The sequence below is a fragment of the Thalassophryne amazonica genome, chromosome 17 (genome assembly GCF_902500255.1).
Source record: "Thalassophryne amazonica chromosome 17, fThaAma1.1, whole genome shotgun sequence".
Taxonomy (NCBI): domain Eukaryota; kingdom Metazoa; phylum Chordata; class Actinopteri; order Batrachoidiformes; family Batrachoididae; genus Thalassophryne; species Thalassophryne amazonica.
The window spans coordinates 74,671,089-74,686,602 of NC_047119.1; the positions used below are offsets into that span (position 1 = coordinate 74,671,089).

General features: G+C 39.2%; 1 protein-coding gene across 1 annotated transcript in view; it reads left to right on the forward strand.

Annotated features, from left to right (window-relative positions):
• The window catches only part of myo5b (myosin VB), a 371,481-nt gene that overhangs the window by 102,426 nt on the left and 253,541 nt on the right, over nt 1–15,514 (forward strand). The window contains exons 12-13 of the mRNA XM_034191847.1: nt 5,087–5,227; nt 6,676–6,798. Coding sequence (XP_034047738.1) covers nt 5,087–5,227; nt 6,676–6,798 — 264 coding nt within the window. The remainder of the gene's footprint in view (nt 1–5,086; nt 5,228–6,675; nt 6,799–15,514) is intronic.

Here is a 15,514-nt window from a genome sequence, read left to right on the forward strand (position 1 = left end):
GCAACCAGCTACAATATTCATCATTATTATCAAATGTTCAGAAATAACAATCAGACTACAATCAACAACTAGCTACAATATTCATCATTATTACCAAATGTTTAGAAATAACAATCAGATTACAATCAGCAACCAGCTACAATATTCATCATTATTACCAAATGTTTAGAAATAACAGACTGCAATCAACAACCAGCTACAATATTCATCATTATTATCAAATGTTCAGAAATAACAATCAGACTACAATCAGCAACCAGCTACAATATTCATCATTATTATCAAATGTTTAGAAATAAGAGACTGCAATCAACAACCAGCTACAATATTCATCATTATTACCAAATGTTTAGAAATAACAATCAGATTACAATCAACAACCAGCTACAATATTCATCATTATTATCAAATGTTTAGAAATAACAATCAGACTACAATCAACAACCAGCTACAATATTCATCATTATTACCAAATGTTTAGAAATAACAGACTGCAATCAACAACCAGCTACAATATTCATCATTATTATCAAATGTTTAGAAATAACAATCAGACTACAATCAATAACCAGCTACAATATTCATCATTATTACCAAATGTTTATAAATAACAGACTGCAATCAACAACCAGCTACAATATTCATCATTATTACCAAATGTTTAGAAATAACAATCAGATTACAATCAACAACCAGCTACAATATTCATTATTACCAAATGTTTAGAAATAACAATCAGATTACAATCAACAACCAGCTACAATATTCATCATTATTAGCAAATGTTTAGAAATAACAATCAGACTACAATCAACAACCAGCTACAATATTCATCATTATTACCAAATGTTTAGAAATAACAATCAGACTACAATCAACAACCAGCTACAATATTCATCATTATTACCAAATGTTTAGAAATAACAGACTGCAATCAACAACCAGCTACAATATTCATCATTATTACCAAATGTTTAGAAATAACAATCAGATTACAATCAGCAACCAGCTACAATATTCATCATTATTATCAAATGTTCAGAAATAACAATCAGACTACAATCAACAACCAGCTACAATATTCATCATTATTACCAAATGTTTAGAAATAACAATCAGATTACAATCAGCAACCAGCTACAATATTCATCATTATTATCAAATGTTCAGAAATAACAATCAGACTACAATCAACAACCAGCTACAATATTCATCATTATTATCAAATGTTTAGAAATAACAATCAGACTACAATCAACAACCAGCTACAATATTCATCATTATTACCAAATGTTCAGAAATAACAATCAGACTACAATCAGCAACCAGCTACAATATTCATCATTATTATCAAATGTTTAGAAATAACAATCAGACTACAATCAGCAACCAGCTACAATATTCATCATTATCAAATGTTTAGAAATAACAATCAGACTGCAATCAACAACCAGCTACAATATTCATCATTATTACCAAATGTTTAGAAATAACAATCAGATTACAATCAGCAACCAGCTACAATATTCATCATTATTATCAAATGTTTAGAAATAACAGTCAGATTACAATCAGCAACCAGCTACAATATTCATCATTATCAAATGTTTAGAAATAACAATCAGACTGCAATCAACAACCAGCTACAATATTCATCATTATTATCAAATGTTTAGAAATAACAGACTGCAATCAACAACCAGCTACAATATTCATCATTATTACCAAATGTTTAGAAATAACAATCAGATTACAATCAGCAACCAGCTACAATATTCATCATTATCAAATGTTTAGAAATAACAATCAGACTGCAATCAACAACCAGCTACAATATTCATCATTATTATCAAATGTTTAGAAATAACAGACTACAATCAACAACCAGCTACAATATTCATCATTATTACCAAATGTTTAGAAATAACAATCAGATTACAATCAGCAACCAGCTACAATATTCATCATTATTATCAAATGTTCAGAAATAACAATCAGACTACAATCAACAACCAGCTACAATATTCATCATTATTATCAAATGTTTAGAAATAACAGACTACAATCAACAACCAGCTACAATATTCATCATTATTACCAAATGTTTAGAAATAACAATCAGACTACAATCAACAACCAGCTACAATATTCATCATTATTATCAAATGTTTAGAAATAACAGACTACAATCAACAACCAGCTACAATATTCATCATTATTACCAAATGTTTAGAAATAACAATCAGATTACAATCAGCAACCAGCTACAATATTCATCATTATTATCAAATGTTCAGAAATAACAATCAGACTACAATCAACAACCAGCTACAATATTCATCATTATTACCAAATGTTTAGAAATAACAATCAGATTACAATCAGCAACCAGCTACAATATTCATCATTATTACCAAATGTTTAGAAATAACAGACTGCAATCAACAACCAGCTACAATATTCATCATTATTATCAAATGTTCAGAAATAACAATCAGACTACAATCAGCAACCAGCTACAATATTCATCATTATTATCAAATGTTTAGAAATAAGAGACTGCAATCAACAACCAGCTACAATATTCATCATTATTACCAAATGTTTAGAAATAACAATCAGATTACAATCAACAACCAGCTACAATATTCATCATTATTATCAAATGTTTAGAAATAACAATCAGACTACAATCAACAACCAGCTACAATATTCATCATTATTACCAAATGTTTAGAAATAACAGACTGCAATCAACAACCAGCTACAATATTCATCATTATTATCAAATGTTTAGAAATAACAATCAGACTACAATCAATAACCAGCTACAATATTCATCATTATTACCAAATGTTTATAAATAACAGACTGCAATCAACAACCAGCTACAATATTCATCATTATTACCAAATGTTTAGAAATAACAATCAGATTACAATCAACAACCAGCTACAATATTCATTATTACCAAATGTTTAGAAATAACAATCAGATTACAATCAACAACCAGCTACAATATTCATCATTATTAGCAAATGTTTAGAAATAACAATCAGACTACAATCAACAACCAGCTACAATATTCATCATTATTACCAAATGTTTAGAAATAACAATCAGACTACAATCAACAACCAGCTACAATATTCATCATTATTACCAAATGTTTAGAAATAACAGACTGCAATCAACAACCAGCTACAATATTCATCATTATTACCAAATGTTTAGAAATAACAATCAGATTACAATCAGCAACCAGCTACAATATTCATCATTATTATCAAATGTTCAGAAATAACAATCAGACTACAATCAACAACCAGCTACAATATTCATCATTATTACCAAATGTTTAGAAATAACAATCAGATTACAATCAGCAACCAGCTACAATATTCATCATTATTATCAAATGTTTAGAAATAACAATCAGACTACAATCAACAACCAGCTACAATATTCATCATTATTATCAAATGTTTAGAAATAACAATCAGACTACAATCAACAACCAGCTACAATATTCATCATTATTACCAAATGTTCAGAAATAACAATCAGACTACAATCAGCAACCAGCTACAATATTCATCATTATTATCAAATGTTTAGAAATAACAATCAGACTACAATCAGCAACCAGCTACAATATTCATCATTATCAAATGTTTAGAAATAACAATCAGACTGCAATCAACAACCAGCTACAATATTCATCATTATTACCAAATGTTTAGAAATAACAATCAGATTACAATCAGCAACCAGCTACAATATTCATCATTATTATCAAATGTTTAGAAATAACAGTCAGATTACAATCAGCAACCAGCTACAATATTCATCATTATCAAATGTTTAGAAATAACAATCAGACTGCAATCAACAACCAGCTACAATATTCATCATTATTATCAAATGTTTAGAAATAACAGACTGCAATCAACAACCAGCTACAATATTCATCATTATTACCAAATGTTTAGAAATAACAATCAGATTACAATCAGCAACCAGCTACAATATTCATCATTATTATCAAATGTTCAGAAATAACAGTCAGATTACAATCAGCAACCAGCTGCAATATTCATCATTATTATCAAATGTTCAGAAATAACAATCAGACTACAATCAACAACCAGCTACAATATTCATCATTATTATCAAATGTTTAGAAATAACAATCAGACTACAATCAACAACCAGCTACAATATTCATCATTATTACCAAATGTTCAGAAATAACAATCAGACTACAATCAACAACCAGCTACAATATTCATCATTATTACCAAATGTTTAGAAATAACAATCAGACTACAATCAACAACCAGCTACAATATTCATCATTATCAAATGTTCAGAAATAACAATCAGACTACAATCAACAACCAGCTACAATATTCATCATTATTACCAAATGTTCAGAAATAACAATCAGACTACAATCAACAACCAGCTACAATATTCATCATTATTATCAAATGTTTAGAAATAACAATCAGACTACAATCAACAACCAGCTACAATATTCATCATTATTACCAAATGTTCAGAAATAACAATCAGACTACAATCAACAACCAGCTACAATATTCATCATTATTACCAAATGTTCAGAAATAACAATCAGACTACAATCAACAACCAGCTACAATATTCATCATTATTACCAAATGTTCAGAAATAACAATCAGACTACAATCAACAACCAGCTACAATATTCATCATTATTACCAAATGTTTAGAAATAACAATCAGACTACAATCAACAACCAGCTACAATATTCATCATTATCAAATGTTCAGAAATAACAATCAGACTACAATCAACAACCAGCTACAATATTCATCATTATTACCAAATGTTCAGAAATAACAATCAGACTACAATCAACAACCAGCTACAATATTCATCATTATTACCAAATGTTTAGAAATAACAATCAGACTACAATCAACAACTTCGTCATCATACATGGTTGATTAGAATGTTGCTGTCATTGGTCTGATTTCTGTTACAACGGTTATATTTATTAGTTTCAGACAATAATGATTCCTGTCACATGTGTTTCAGCACGTCTTCAAGTTGGAGCAGGAAGAATACATGAAGGAGCAAATCCCATGGACATTAATCGACTTCTATGATAACCAGCCGTGTATTGACCTGATCGAGGCTAAGCTGGGCGTTCTCGACCTGCTGGATGAAGAGTGCAAAGTGAGACTTCGTCTTTGTCCAAACCCACAGATCCAGATCAGTCCTGAATGGTTTTAGTATCAGGATGAAGGGAACCTCTGGAAAACTGATCTCTAAACAAACAGGCAAACAAAGGCCGGGCAGTCAGTGTTTGGACAGTGTCTCTGTTTGGACAGTGTCTGTGTTTGGACAGTGTCTGTGTTTAGGTCTGTCAGTGTTTGGATGGTGTCAGTGTTTGGATGGTGTCTGTGTTTGGACAGTGTCTGTGTTTGGGTCTGTCAGTGTTTGGACAATGTCTGTGTTTGGGTCTGTCTGTGTTTGGACAGTGTCTATGTCAGTGTTTGGACAGTGTCTGTGTTAGTGTTTGGACAGTGTCTGTGTTAGTGTTTGGACAGTGTCTGTGTTTGGGTCTGTCAGTGTTTGTATGGTGTCTGTGTTTGGACAGTGTCTGTGTTTGGGTCTGTCAGTGTTTGTATGGTGTCTGTGTTTGGACAGTGTCTGTGTTAGTGTTTGGACAGTGTCTGTGTTCGGGTCTGTCTGTGTTTGGACAGTGTCTGTATTAGTGTTTGGACATTGTCTGTGTTCGGGTCTGTCAATGTTTGGACAGTGTCTGTGTTAGTGTTTGGACAGTGTCTGTGTTCGGGTCTGTCTTTGTTTGGACAGTGTCTGTGTTTGGGTCTGTCAGTGTTTGGACAGTGTCTATGTCAGTGTTTGGACAGTGTCTGTGTTAGTGTTTGGACAGTGTCTGTGTTCGGGTCTGTCTGTGTTTGGACAGTGTCTGTATTAGTGTTTGGACATTGTCTGTGTTCGGGTCTGTCAATGTTTGGACAGTGTCTGTGTTAGTGTTTGGACAGTGTCTGTGTTCGGGTCTGTCTTTGTTTGGACAGTGTCTGTGTTTGGGTCTGTCAGTGTTTGGACAGTGTCTATGTCAGTGTTTGGACAGTGTCTGTGTTAGTGTTTGGACAGTGTCTGTGTTCGGGTCTGTCTGTGTTTGGACAGTGTCTGTGTTTGGGTCTGTCTGTGTTTGGACAGTGTCTATGTCAGTGTTTGGACAGTGTCTGTGTTAGTGTTTGGACAGTGTCTGTGTTTGGGTCTGTCAGTGTTTGTATGGTGTCTGTGTTTGGACAGTGTCTGTGTTAGTGTTTGGACAGTGTCTGTGTTCGGGTCTGTCAGTGTTTGGACAGTGTCTGTGTTAGTGTTTGGACAGTGTCTGTGTTTGTGTCTGTCAGTGTTTGGACGGTGTCTGTGTTTGGACAGTGTCTGTGTTCTGGTCTGTCTGTGTTTGGACAGTGTCTGTGTTCAGGTCTGTCAGTGTTTGGACAAACTCGATATGTAGACTAGTTTTTTCTATCATCATCACTTTTACAGCCAGATTTTCCTGCAGTTGTCATCCCGTTACCATGGAGATCCCTTTTGGACATCGGTCAGAGGTTTCAAACGTTGGACTTGTTCTGTTTCTTCTTCCTCAGGTGCCAAAGGGGACAGACCAGAACTGGGCCCAGAAGCTGTACAAGCGGCACGGCGGCTCCGCTCACTTCCAGAAGCCCCGCATGTCCAACACGTCCTTCATCATCATCCACTTTGCTGATCAGGTGACTAACCCACGAGTCCTCAGCCGTCCAGAACCAGAAGTCCAAAAGTCCTAAAGCTGATATTTCCTGACCACATATGTGTTTTTAGTCTCGTGTGGTCCATAAGTATGTGGACAGCGACCCGGCGTTTGTCCTTTCTCCTCTGTGCTGCTCCACAGTGGATTCAACATGAATGTTCTTGTCGTGTAAACCAGAGGTGGGACCAAGTCATCAGTCTACAGTCTCAAGTCAGCTTGCAAACAATTGGTGGTTATTATGACTTGAGACTGGATTTGGGACTTTCTGATTCATGACTTGATGGTGACTTGGTGCTGCCTCTGGTGTGAACCGGCCCTTTAGGAATGAGACAGGTCCTCCATCTGACTGACATGTCAGAATTGCAGAGTTTTTGCGTATTTACACATTCTTAAATTTCCTGCCAAAGTGTTTTGCATCAGTGTATTGTGAAGGTGCACGTGAGATGGACTGGAAACTTTATCATTGTCCAGGTCTCGATCTCAATGGGACTAAGCTGGTTAAAGAGAGGTTAAATTAAATCGAGGCGGTGTGAGGCGGTTAACCTTTAATTTCATGTTATTTAGCAACACAACATCAAAGAATTCAGGATTGTAAGTCTGTCCGTAATTATTAGTGGTCGCTGATGTACTTTATTGCTCATTATCCCTCTCGCTCGCCGAGTTAGCAGGTGCGTCTTACTCGGCATTTCTCAGCGTGACGTACATTTTAGGAAAAACAGAAACATCCCGATGGCAGTGAAACAGTGAAATGAACGCTGCTACGTCTGAAACGAAGCTTCTGAGCTTTCATTCGAAAGTGAAGGTTCGGATTTACAGAGGCCGTACAGACACAGGAGGCGACACAGCTCACCGCGGCTCAGGCAGCTAAAAGAGAGCGAGACGGGCCCACGTCATATCAAGTACAAAAACACACAGAAGGCAAATAAACCATGAACCTGGGATGGTGCTGACCAAACCATTCAAGTACCATAACGTGCAGAGTGGAACTGTCTTGAAAATTGAAAAGGTTAAATTGTGTGAACTTTTTTCATGGAAACGACGTAAGTTTCCCCACATATCTGTTCATATATTTTCAGAACGTTAGCTTGGAAATCCTGTGCATGAGTACGTGCACTTTATATCCTGTGCAACAAGGCAACCGTTCTCTTCTTAAAGTCATATGAGGATCGCAAGCACCCATCCGCTTCGAGCTGTAGTGTGCTCGTGTCCTGTGTACGATCAACACTTAAATCATTTCTTTTCTCTCTGCCCTTTTCACATTTTTATTTATTGCAGTCAGATTTAATTATAAGCCAGATATTTTGCAGATTCACTGCAGAAAATGATTCTGGGGAGCATTAGCATGGCTAAAACCCTCTAGACCCCCTGTCGCAGACCGAATGGTCCCCCTAGAAATCGGTCCACCCTGCCTTCAGTGCGCATGCGTCATTTGGGACCACAGCAGCTCGTCTGAGTCTGACTCTCTGAGTCTGACTCTCTTCACCCAAAGAGATCAAATAAAATAATGTGATTATTAACCATCAGATGACAAAGTAAAACCTCTTAAATCATTCTAAAGTCAGTCTGAAGCAGAAACAAGGCTGTTTTTAGAAGAAAGGACGTGATAATGGCCTTATTTTGCTACTGACACATCGAAATGACGTAGCTGCATGTCAGACATCTACCGTGCTGCTGCGGCGCTCTGATTGCTTCTCCTGTCTTTTATTCTGAAAAAATGCTGAATTTATGTGGAAATGATTGTTGTAGAAAAGCTTCAGATATCTGTGGCTGAGACAGATGATGACTGCAGGCAGTTTGAAGCAGAAACGAGGTGAAAATCGGTGGATCACAGCTGACACTTACGATGCTGACGCTCAAAAATAATGCATGCGCAGTGAAAGCGGGGGGTTGGATTTTTAGGGGGGGGCCATTTGGATGGCGTAACCCCAACCAGGGTCGTCTTGACCCCGCCGTTTTTAAGCATTTTTCTTCGTTTGCCTCTCACATGCCTGATTTTCAGAGCTCGTTGTTTCTGGGTCTGTAGGACGTCCTCCCGTCTGTAGATAATCTGACCTTAAGGCCCCCTGACACTTGCATGACTTTGATCCTTGCACTTGCAGGCACTCGGCCGTGCACGACAGTAAACTCGTCTCAAACTCGTAAACTGCACGGCTTTGTGCAAATGTGCAAAGACAATTCTGAAATGTTCAAAATCTCTGTTGCACATTAATGACATGAACTTCACATGAACATTACGCAAACAATTCAAAACCACTGCGTGTGAGTGCAAGTGATTGCGTCAGCGCACCACATCAGAGCGCAGCTTGTCTGAACGATTATAATGAGATGTTAAATCTACCATAAACATACTTTTACAGCTACACACAAGAAGAAATGAATATGCAACTGTTTTTCTAAGCCATTACAGTATAAACATTAGAAATAATTACCTTTTTAGATGGCTCCAAATACGTTCTCCACCTCATGGAGCACACAAGAGTGAGAGAGAGAAAAAGCTCCAGATGAAACAGTCCTTCAGAAGCAATTAGAGACGTTTTCAACAGCCAGCCTCAGAGAAAATTAATTAATTAATTAATCTGCTATGAAATAATTGTTTTATATTCGCAGCGTCCAGCGTACTAAAGCGCAGTGTGCGGCAGAACAAAGCGCAGTGTCCAGCTGGGAACAGTGCAGGTGGGATCATCATGACGACGTGCGTGCAAATGTGCGAATCAAAGTGGTGCAAGTGTCAGGGCGCCTTCAGAGGGCTGTTGGAAGGTTTGACACCTGAGCCACCATAAAACACTTGACTCCTTCTTCTGCTTTCTGTCAGGTTAGCAGCAGCTGTCTGAGGAGCACGATGGCGGTGTAGAGAGTGGGTGACTTTTCTGAGCTCTGCACCACTGCACTAATATTTTCTACATTACTTTGCCAAATTCAGAATTTCTGACAATTTTCATGTTGGACATTCTAATATGAGCATTGATGAGTATTTTTTTGAGACGCCAGGACATGATGCCACCAAAAGACAGTAGAAAGTTGACAAAGATGAGCAGACCAGAAGCTACTGCTAGCTTACCTGACTTTTCCCCGGTGGAGGCGGAGTAGCAACCGCTAACAGCTAACACTGAGGATGTACTCCACAAACTATTCAGGATTGATGAGAAGCTGGGACCGTTATCCCAAATGCTACAGGTCCAGGCTCAGCAGCTGAGAAAAATCGAGGAGAGAACCATCGAGGCAGAGAACAGGATTTCTGCGGCTGAATGTACTTCTGAGAGGGCAGAGAGGTGGATCCAGGTGCTTGAGACCCAAATACAAAGCATGGCCGAGCATATCGACAATCTCGAGAACAGAGGTAGAAGAAAAAATGTTCAGGTCGTTGACTTATCAGAAGACACGGTGGTACCAACCCCACAAAGTTCTTTGAGAGTTGGTTCCCCAGCCTGCACAGGCTGGAGGCGAAAGCTGGCCGTATGAAAATTGAAAGAGCTCACCGCACGCTAGCGCCAAAGCTGGGACTGAACCAGCGACCGTGACCCGTCCTAATTAGGTTCCACAACTTCACTGACAAACAGAGGGTGCTGGACAACACAGCGGAACCGTGAGGTACCAGGAGTCACACATCATGTTTTTCCAGGATCTGTCAGCCAACAGTTATGCGCAAACGAAAAGGTTTTGATGACGTGAAGAAACAGCTGTGGGATATTGGAGTGAAATGTATGAAGTTCTGCTCGGCTACGCTGAAAATAATCCATGGTGGGGAACCCAGGAGCTGTGATTCCCCCGCTAAAGCCACTCTCAGATGATCTACGCGTGAGCCAGCAGCCCATGTGTTTGTTTCTGTGGGCAGGTTAACTATCTGGAGGACAGTGTTGTTCTGAACCAAGTTTGTTTATGAGCAGATTTTTTTTATATCCTTTCAAACGTTAATCTTCATCCTAATATTCTACGTTCATGGTGTCTGTGGGCGAACGTGTTGGACAGTTATACAGAGTATCTTATTCATTTTATTTTTTGTTTTGTGGGGGGAGGAGGATCTTTTTTTTCTCTCTTTTCATGGGTCTGCTCGTCTGGTTCTGGTTCTGGTCTAAGGGTGGATATTAATATCATTCAGGTGGCGTTATTTTGAGCTTGGAATTGCAAGAGAAGTTAGTTAGGTTTCTGGAGGAGGTTCTGGTTATCGTGTCCTCTAACAGAGCTGTGTTGTTCTTTGTAATGTGTGGCGGTTGTTTTTTGTCTATAAGCTGGGTTACAATCAGGTACCAAAAAAAACAATTTTAATACATTTTGGAGTTTACACCTTTTTAGTAAAAAGGTTATGACCTGTGACGCATTGACATTATGCACATGGAATATTAAGGGAAGTCACTGGTAGACATCACTATGCTGCAAGAAACACATCTGGATGATGAGGAGCATTTAAAGTTGCAACAGTGTGGCTTTGATGAAGTTTACTTCTCATCCTTCACCGCTAAAAGCAGGCGGGCAGCAATACTCATTAGGAAAAATTTACCAGTCAAAGTGTTAAAATGTATTAAAGATAAGTGCGGGCGGTTTGTAATTATTGCAGCCTCTTACATGGAGAGGACTTTGCTCTCTTAAATGTTTACTGCCCTCCATGTCATGCCCTAAATTTTTTGACAGAGGCATTTACCCAGTTATCAGGTCTTGTGGTGGGAAACACTATTGTAGGAGTTGATTTTAACCTAATGAGTCCTTCCATGGGTAGATTTCCTTTAAGTACCTTATCCCCATCAAAACAGTCCAAACAAATCGCTGGCCTTTGCGAGGACTTTGGATATGTGGATATTTGGAGATCACTTCATCCTTTGGCTAAAGAATCCACCTTTATTTCTAACCCTCACAAATGTTACACAGGAATTGATCAGTTTGTTTGTTTTTTTTTGCCCCAAACAACTTGTAGAATCTGTGGTCTCCTGCTCAATTGGAAATATTATAATATCGGACCACGCGGAAGTGTATATGGACATTACATTAAAAAAAAAAACCCATGAGCTGGAGAATGAACACTTCAATTATTAAAGATCACAAATTTATATCATATTCTACTACAGAATTTAGGCATTTCCTTTCCATTAACTCTCTTTCTGTCAACAGTCCATCTCTACTCTGGGAGACCTCCAAGGCCTATGCCAGGAGGTTGAATTTTATCCTATACTGCCACCAAAAGACGTAAAAATATGGAACAACAAGCTTTAAATTTCAAATTTAAATGTATTAATTTATATAGCGCCAATTCACGACAAAATCGTCTCAAGGTGCTTCACAACATAAAAAACAATTAAAAATTTAAAACACAATAAAAACAACCATAAAAGAAAGACAGCAGTAAAAGAATACAAGATTAAAAACACATCATAACACTAATGATAAAACAGGGAAAATAAATGAGTCTTTAAACGTGATTTAAAGGTCTCCACAGTGTCCGACTGCCGAATGTGTGCCGGCAGATCGTTCCACAGAGCTGGGGCACGATAGGAAAAAGCTCTGTGACCGGCAGACTTTTTATTCACCCTGGGAACACACAGAAGTCCTGCACCCTGAGAACGCAGGGCCCGAGCTGGTACATAGGGGCTTACCAGGTCAGCCAGATAGGGAGGTGCAAGTCCATGAACAATTTTATAAACTAAAATCAGTACTTTAATATCCGATCTTGCAGAAACAGGAAGCCAGTGCAGGGACGCCAAGATTGGCGTAATGTGGTCAAACTTTCTGCTCCGTGTCAAAAGTCTGGCAGCAGCATTCTGAACCAATTGAAGACCCCTGATCCTGGACTGCGGTAAGCCAGAGAATAGAGCATTACAATAGTCCAATCTAGAAGAGACAAACGCATGAATCAAAGTCTCAGCATCAGCCATAGACAGAATAGGACGAATCCTCGCTATATTTCGCAAATGGAAGAAGGCAGTCCTTGTAATGTCTCTAATGTGGAGATCAAAGGACAACGCAGGATCAAAAATTACTCCAAGGTTCCTCACTTTATCCGTATGATGTATAACACACGGACCTAAGCTAAATGCTAGCTGATCAAATTGATGCCGATATCTCGCTGGACCAAAAACCATAACTTCAGTCTTATCAGAATTTAAAAGTAGGAAGTTACTAGACATCCAACTTCTTACTGATGCAAGACAATCTTCCAAGGATTTTATGTGAGTGAGATTACCAGCAGTTATTGGCATATACAATTGAGTGTCATCAGCATAGCAATGAAAGGGAATCCCAAAACTCCGCAATATATTCCCAAGGAGTGCTACATAAAGAGAAAAAAGCAAGGGGCCCAAAACGGATCCCTGAGGAACCCCAAACTTCATGTCTCTACGATCGGAGGAGGTTCCATTACACAATACACAGTAGGAACGACGGGACAGGTACAACGTCAACCAGGCAAGAGCAGTTCCAGTAATCCCAAAGTGATTCTCCAGCCTATTGAGTAAAATATGGTAATCCATAGTATCAAATGCAGCACTAAGATCCAGAAGCACCAGGACCGTAGTGATATCCGAGTCCATTGCTCGCAAAAGGTCATTCACTACTTTAGTAAGTGCTGTCTCTGTGGAGTGAAATTTTCTAAAAGCAGACTGCAGTGGCTCAAAAAGATTATTCTCAGTGAGGTAGTCCACGAGCTGTCGCGAGACCACTTTTTCCAGGATTTTAGAACAAAATGACAGATTTGATATCGGTCTATAATTCTTCAATACACTAGGGTCGAGATTAGATTTTTTAAGTAATGGTTTGATCACTGCAGACTTAAAACACTTAAGAACAGATCCAGAAGTTAATGAGAGATTTATAATTTCCAGCACAGTTGGTCCAAGAATGGGCCACAGGTCCTTAAACAGTTTTGCTGGTATAGGATCAATTAAACAGGTTGTGCTTTTAGTAGACGTCACGAGCTTCATCAGTGCGTCTAGCGAGATACCATCAAAATCTGTAAATCTGGATACCACCTCAGTGGGCGCATCCACCTCCACAGCAGTATGCAGTGGTTGGGCCAAAGCCTGCTGAGATATACTCAACCTAATATCCTCAATTTTCTTCTTGAAGTAATCCAAGAAGTCCTGTGCTGAGAAAGGAGAGTGAATAACAGGTGGCTGTCCATGAATAAGAAGTGCTACAGTTTCAAACAAAAACTTGGAATTATGCTTATTTTTATTAATCAAATCAGAATAATAGGCACGCTTTGTAGCCAGTAGTGCCTGCTTATAATCCAAGACAGCATCTCGCCATGCAAGATGGAACACCTCTAACTTAGAACTACGCCATTTCCATTCAAAACCTCGAGCCTTCTGCCTAAGGTCACGCAGGTAACCATTAAACCAAGGTGAGTATGCCTTGGGAAGGCGTGTCCTTAAGAGAGGAGGCGCAACCTTGTCCAGTGTGGCCTTGAGCGCTGAGTTCAAGCCATCCGCAAGACTATCCACTGATTGAATATTCTCTAACCCCGAGGCCAAAATTTCAGGTAGTCTGGCTTCGAGTTCTATAATAACTGAAGGAGTAATGCGTCGCCGCAAAGAAAGACAAGGCTTTTGATCCACTAGGCGCGGCAACATAAATGCACACCTAACAAATGAGTGGTCAGAGATCACCGAGGCAAGAGGCAAAATGTCAATGTTTGTGACAGCAAGGCCACGTGTGAGTACCAGATCAAGGGTATTTCCACTAGTATGTGTTGAATCCTGAATACATTGCTGGAATCCCAGCGCATCCACAAGTTCCATAAATGACTTGCAAAGGGGATCAGAGGGCTTATTTATGTGAATAAATAATCACAGTCAGTCAGAGTTGCGTGTCGTCAGAGCGAGCTGCAAAAAGTTTGTACCTGAGTTTTCAGAGGTGGTGTTTGTGGTTGCCATCTGCCACGCCGGTGTTTGCCAACCCGGACAGTGGGAATACCACCTCAACCGGCAACTTAGCCCCGCGACTGGACAGCAACAACGTCCGAGGCCCAACGTGGTGAATTCACTGAGGCCGCGCGCTGCGTCATTAGAGCCGCGCGTCACGAGTGCCGCTTCCCCGAGGCCTCGTGCAGCCACCGCGGATCCATCAGCGCGGAAACACCGAGGCCGCGCGGCACGAGCGCAGTGCAGATCCATCCCGGTGACAAACAACGCAGGCTGTTAACATCGGCGATCGACAAGCTGCTCATAAGCCGACCATGGGGCCTAAGAAGGTTCTGACAGCGGAGGAAGGTGACGATATTAAAAAATCTCTGGACTTTCTATCAGAGGAGATTTCTGTTGTGAAGCAGCAACAGAAATCAATCATGGATCTGGTGGAGGAGGTGAAGGCATTACGGCTCCAGAATGCCGAGAAAGACCGGCATCTGGTGCAGCTGGAAAATAGAGTGGCTGAATTGGAGCAGTACACCAGAATTAACGACGTCATCATCACAGGTCTTCACATCAAACCACGGTCCTACGCACGGGCGGTAACAGATGAGAGCGGAGGGGAGCCCAGTGAACAGGAGGTCAGCTCTGTGGAAAAACAGGTTGCTGATTTCCTCCTATCTAAAGGTATAGAAATGGATTTAAATAACATTGAAGCGTGCCACCCTCTGCCCCGGAGAAATGACGGTGATAAACGAACCGTCATCATGAGATTCATCAACAGAAAACACAAAACAGCACTGTTAAAACAAGGAAGAAAACTGAAAGGGACCAACGTATTCATCAATGAACATCTCACCAAACGGA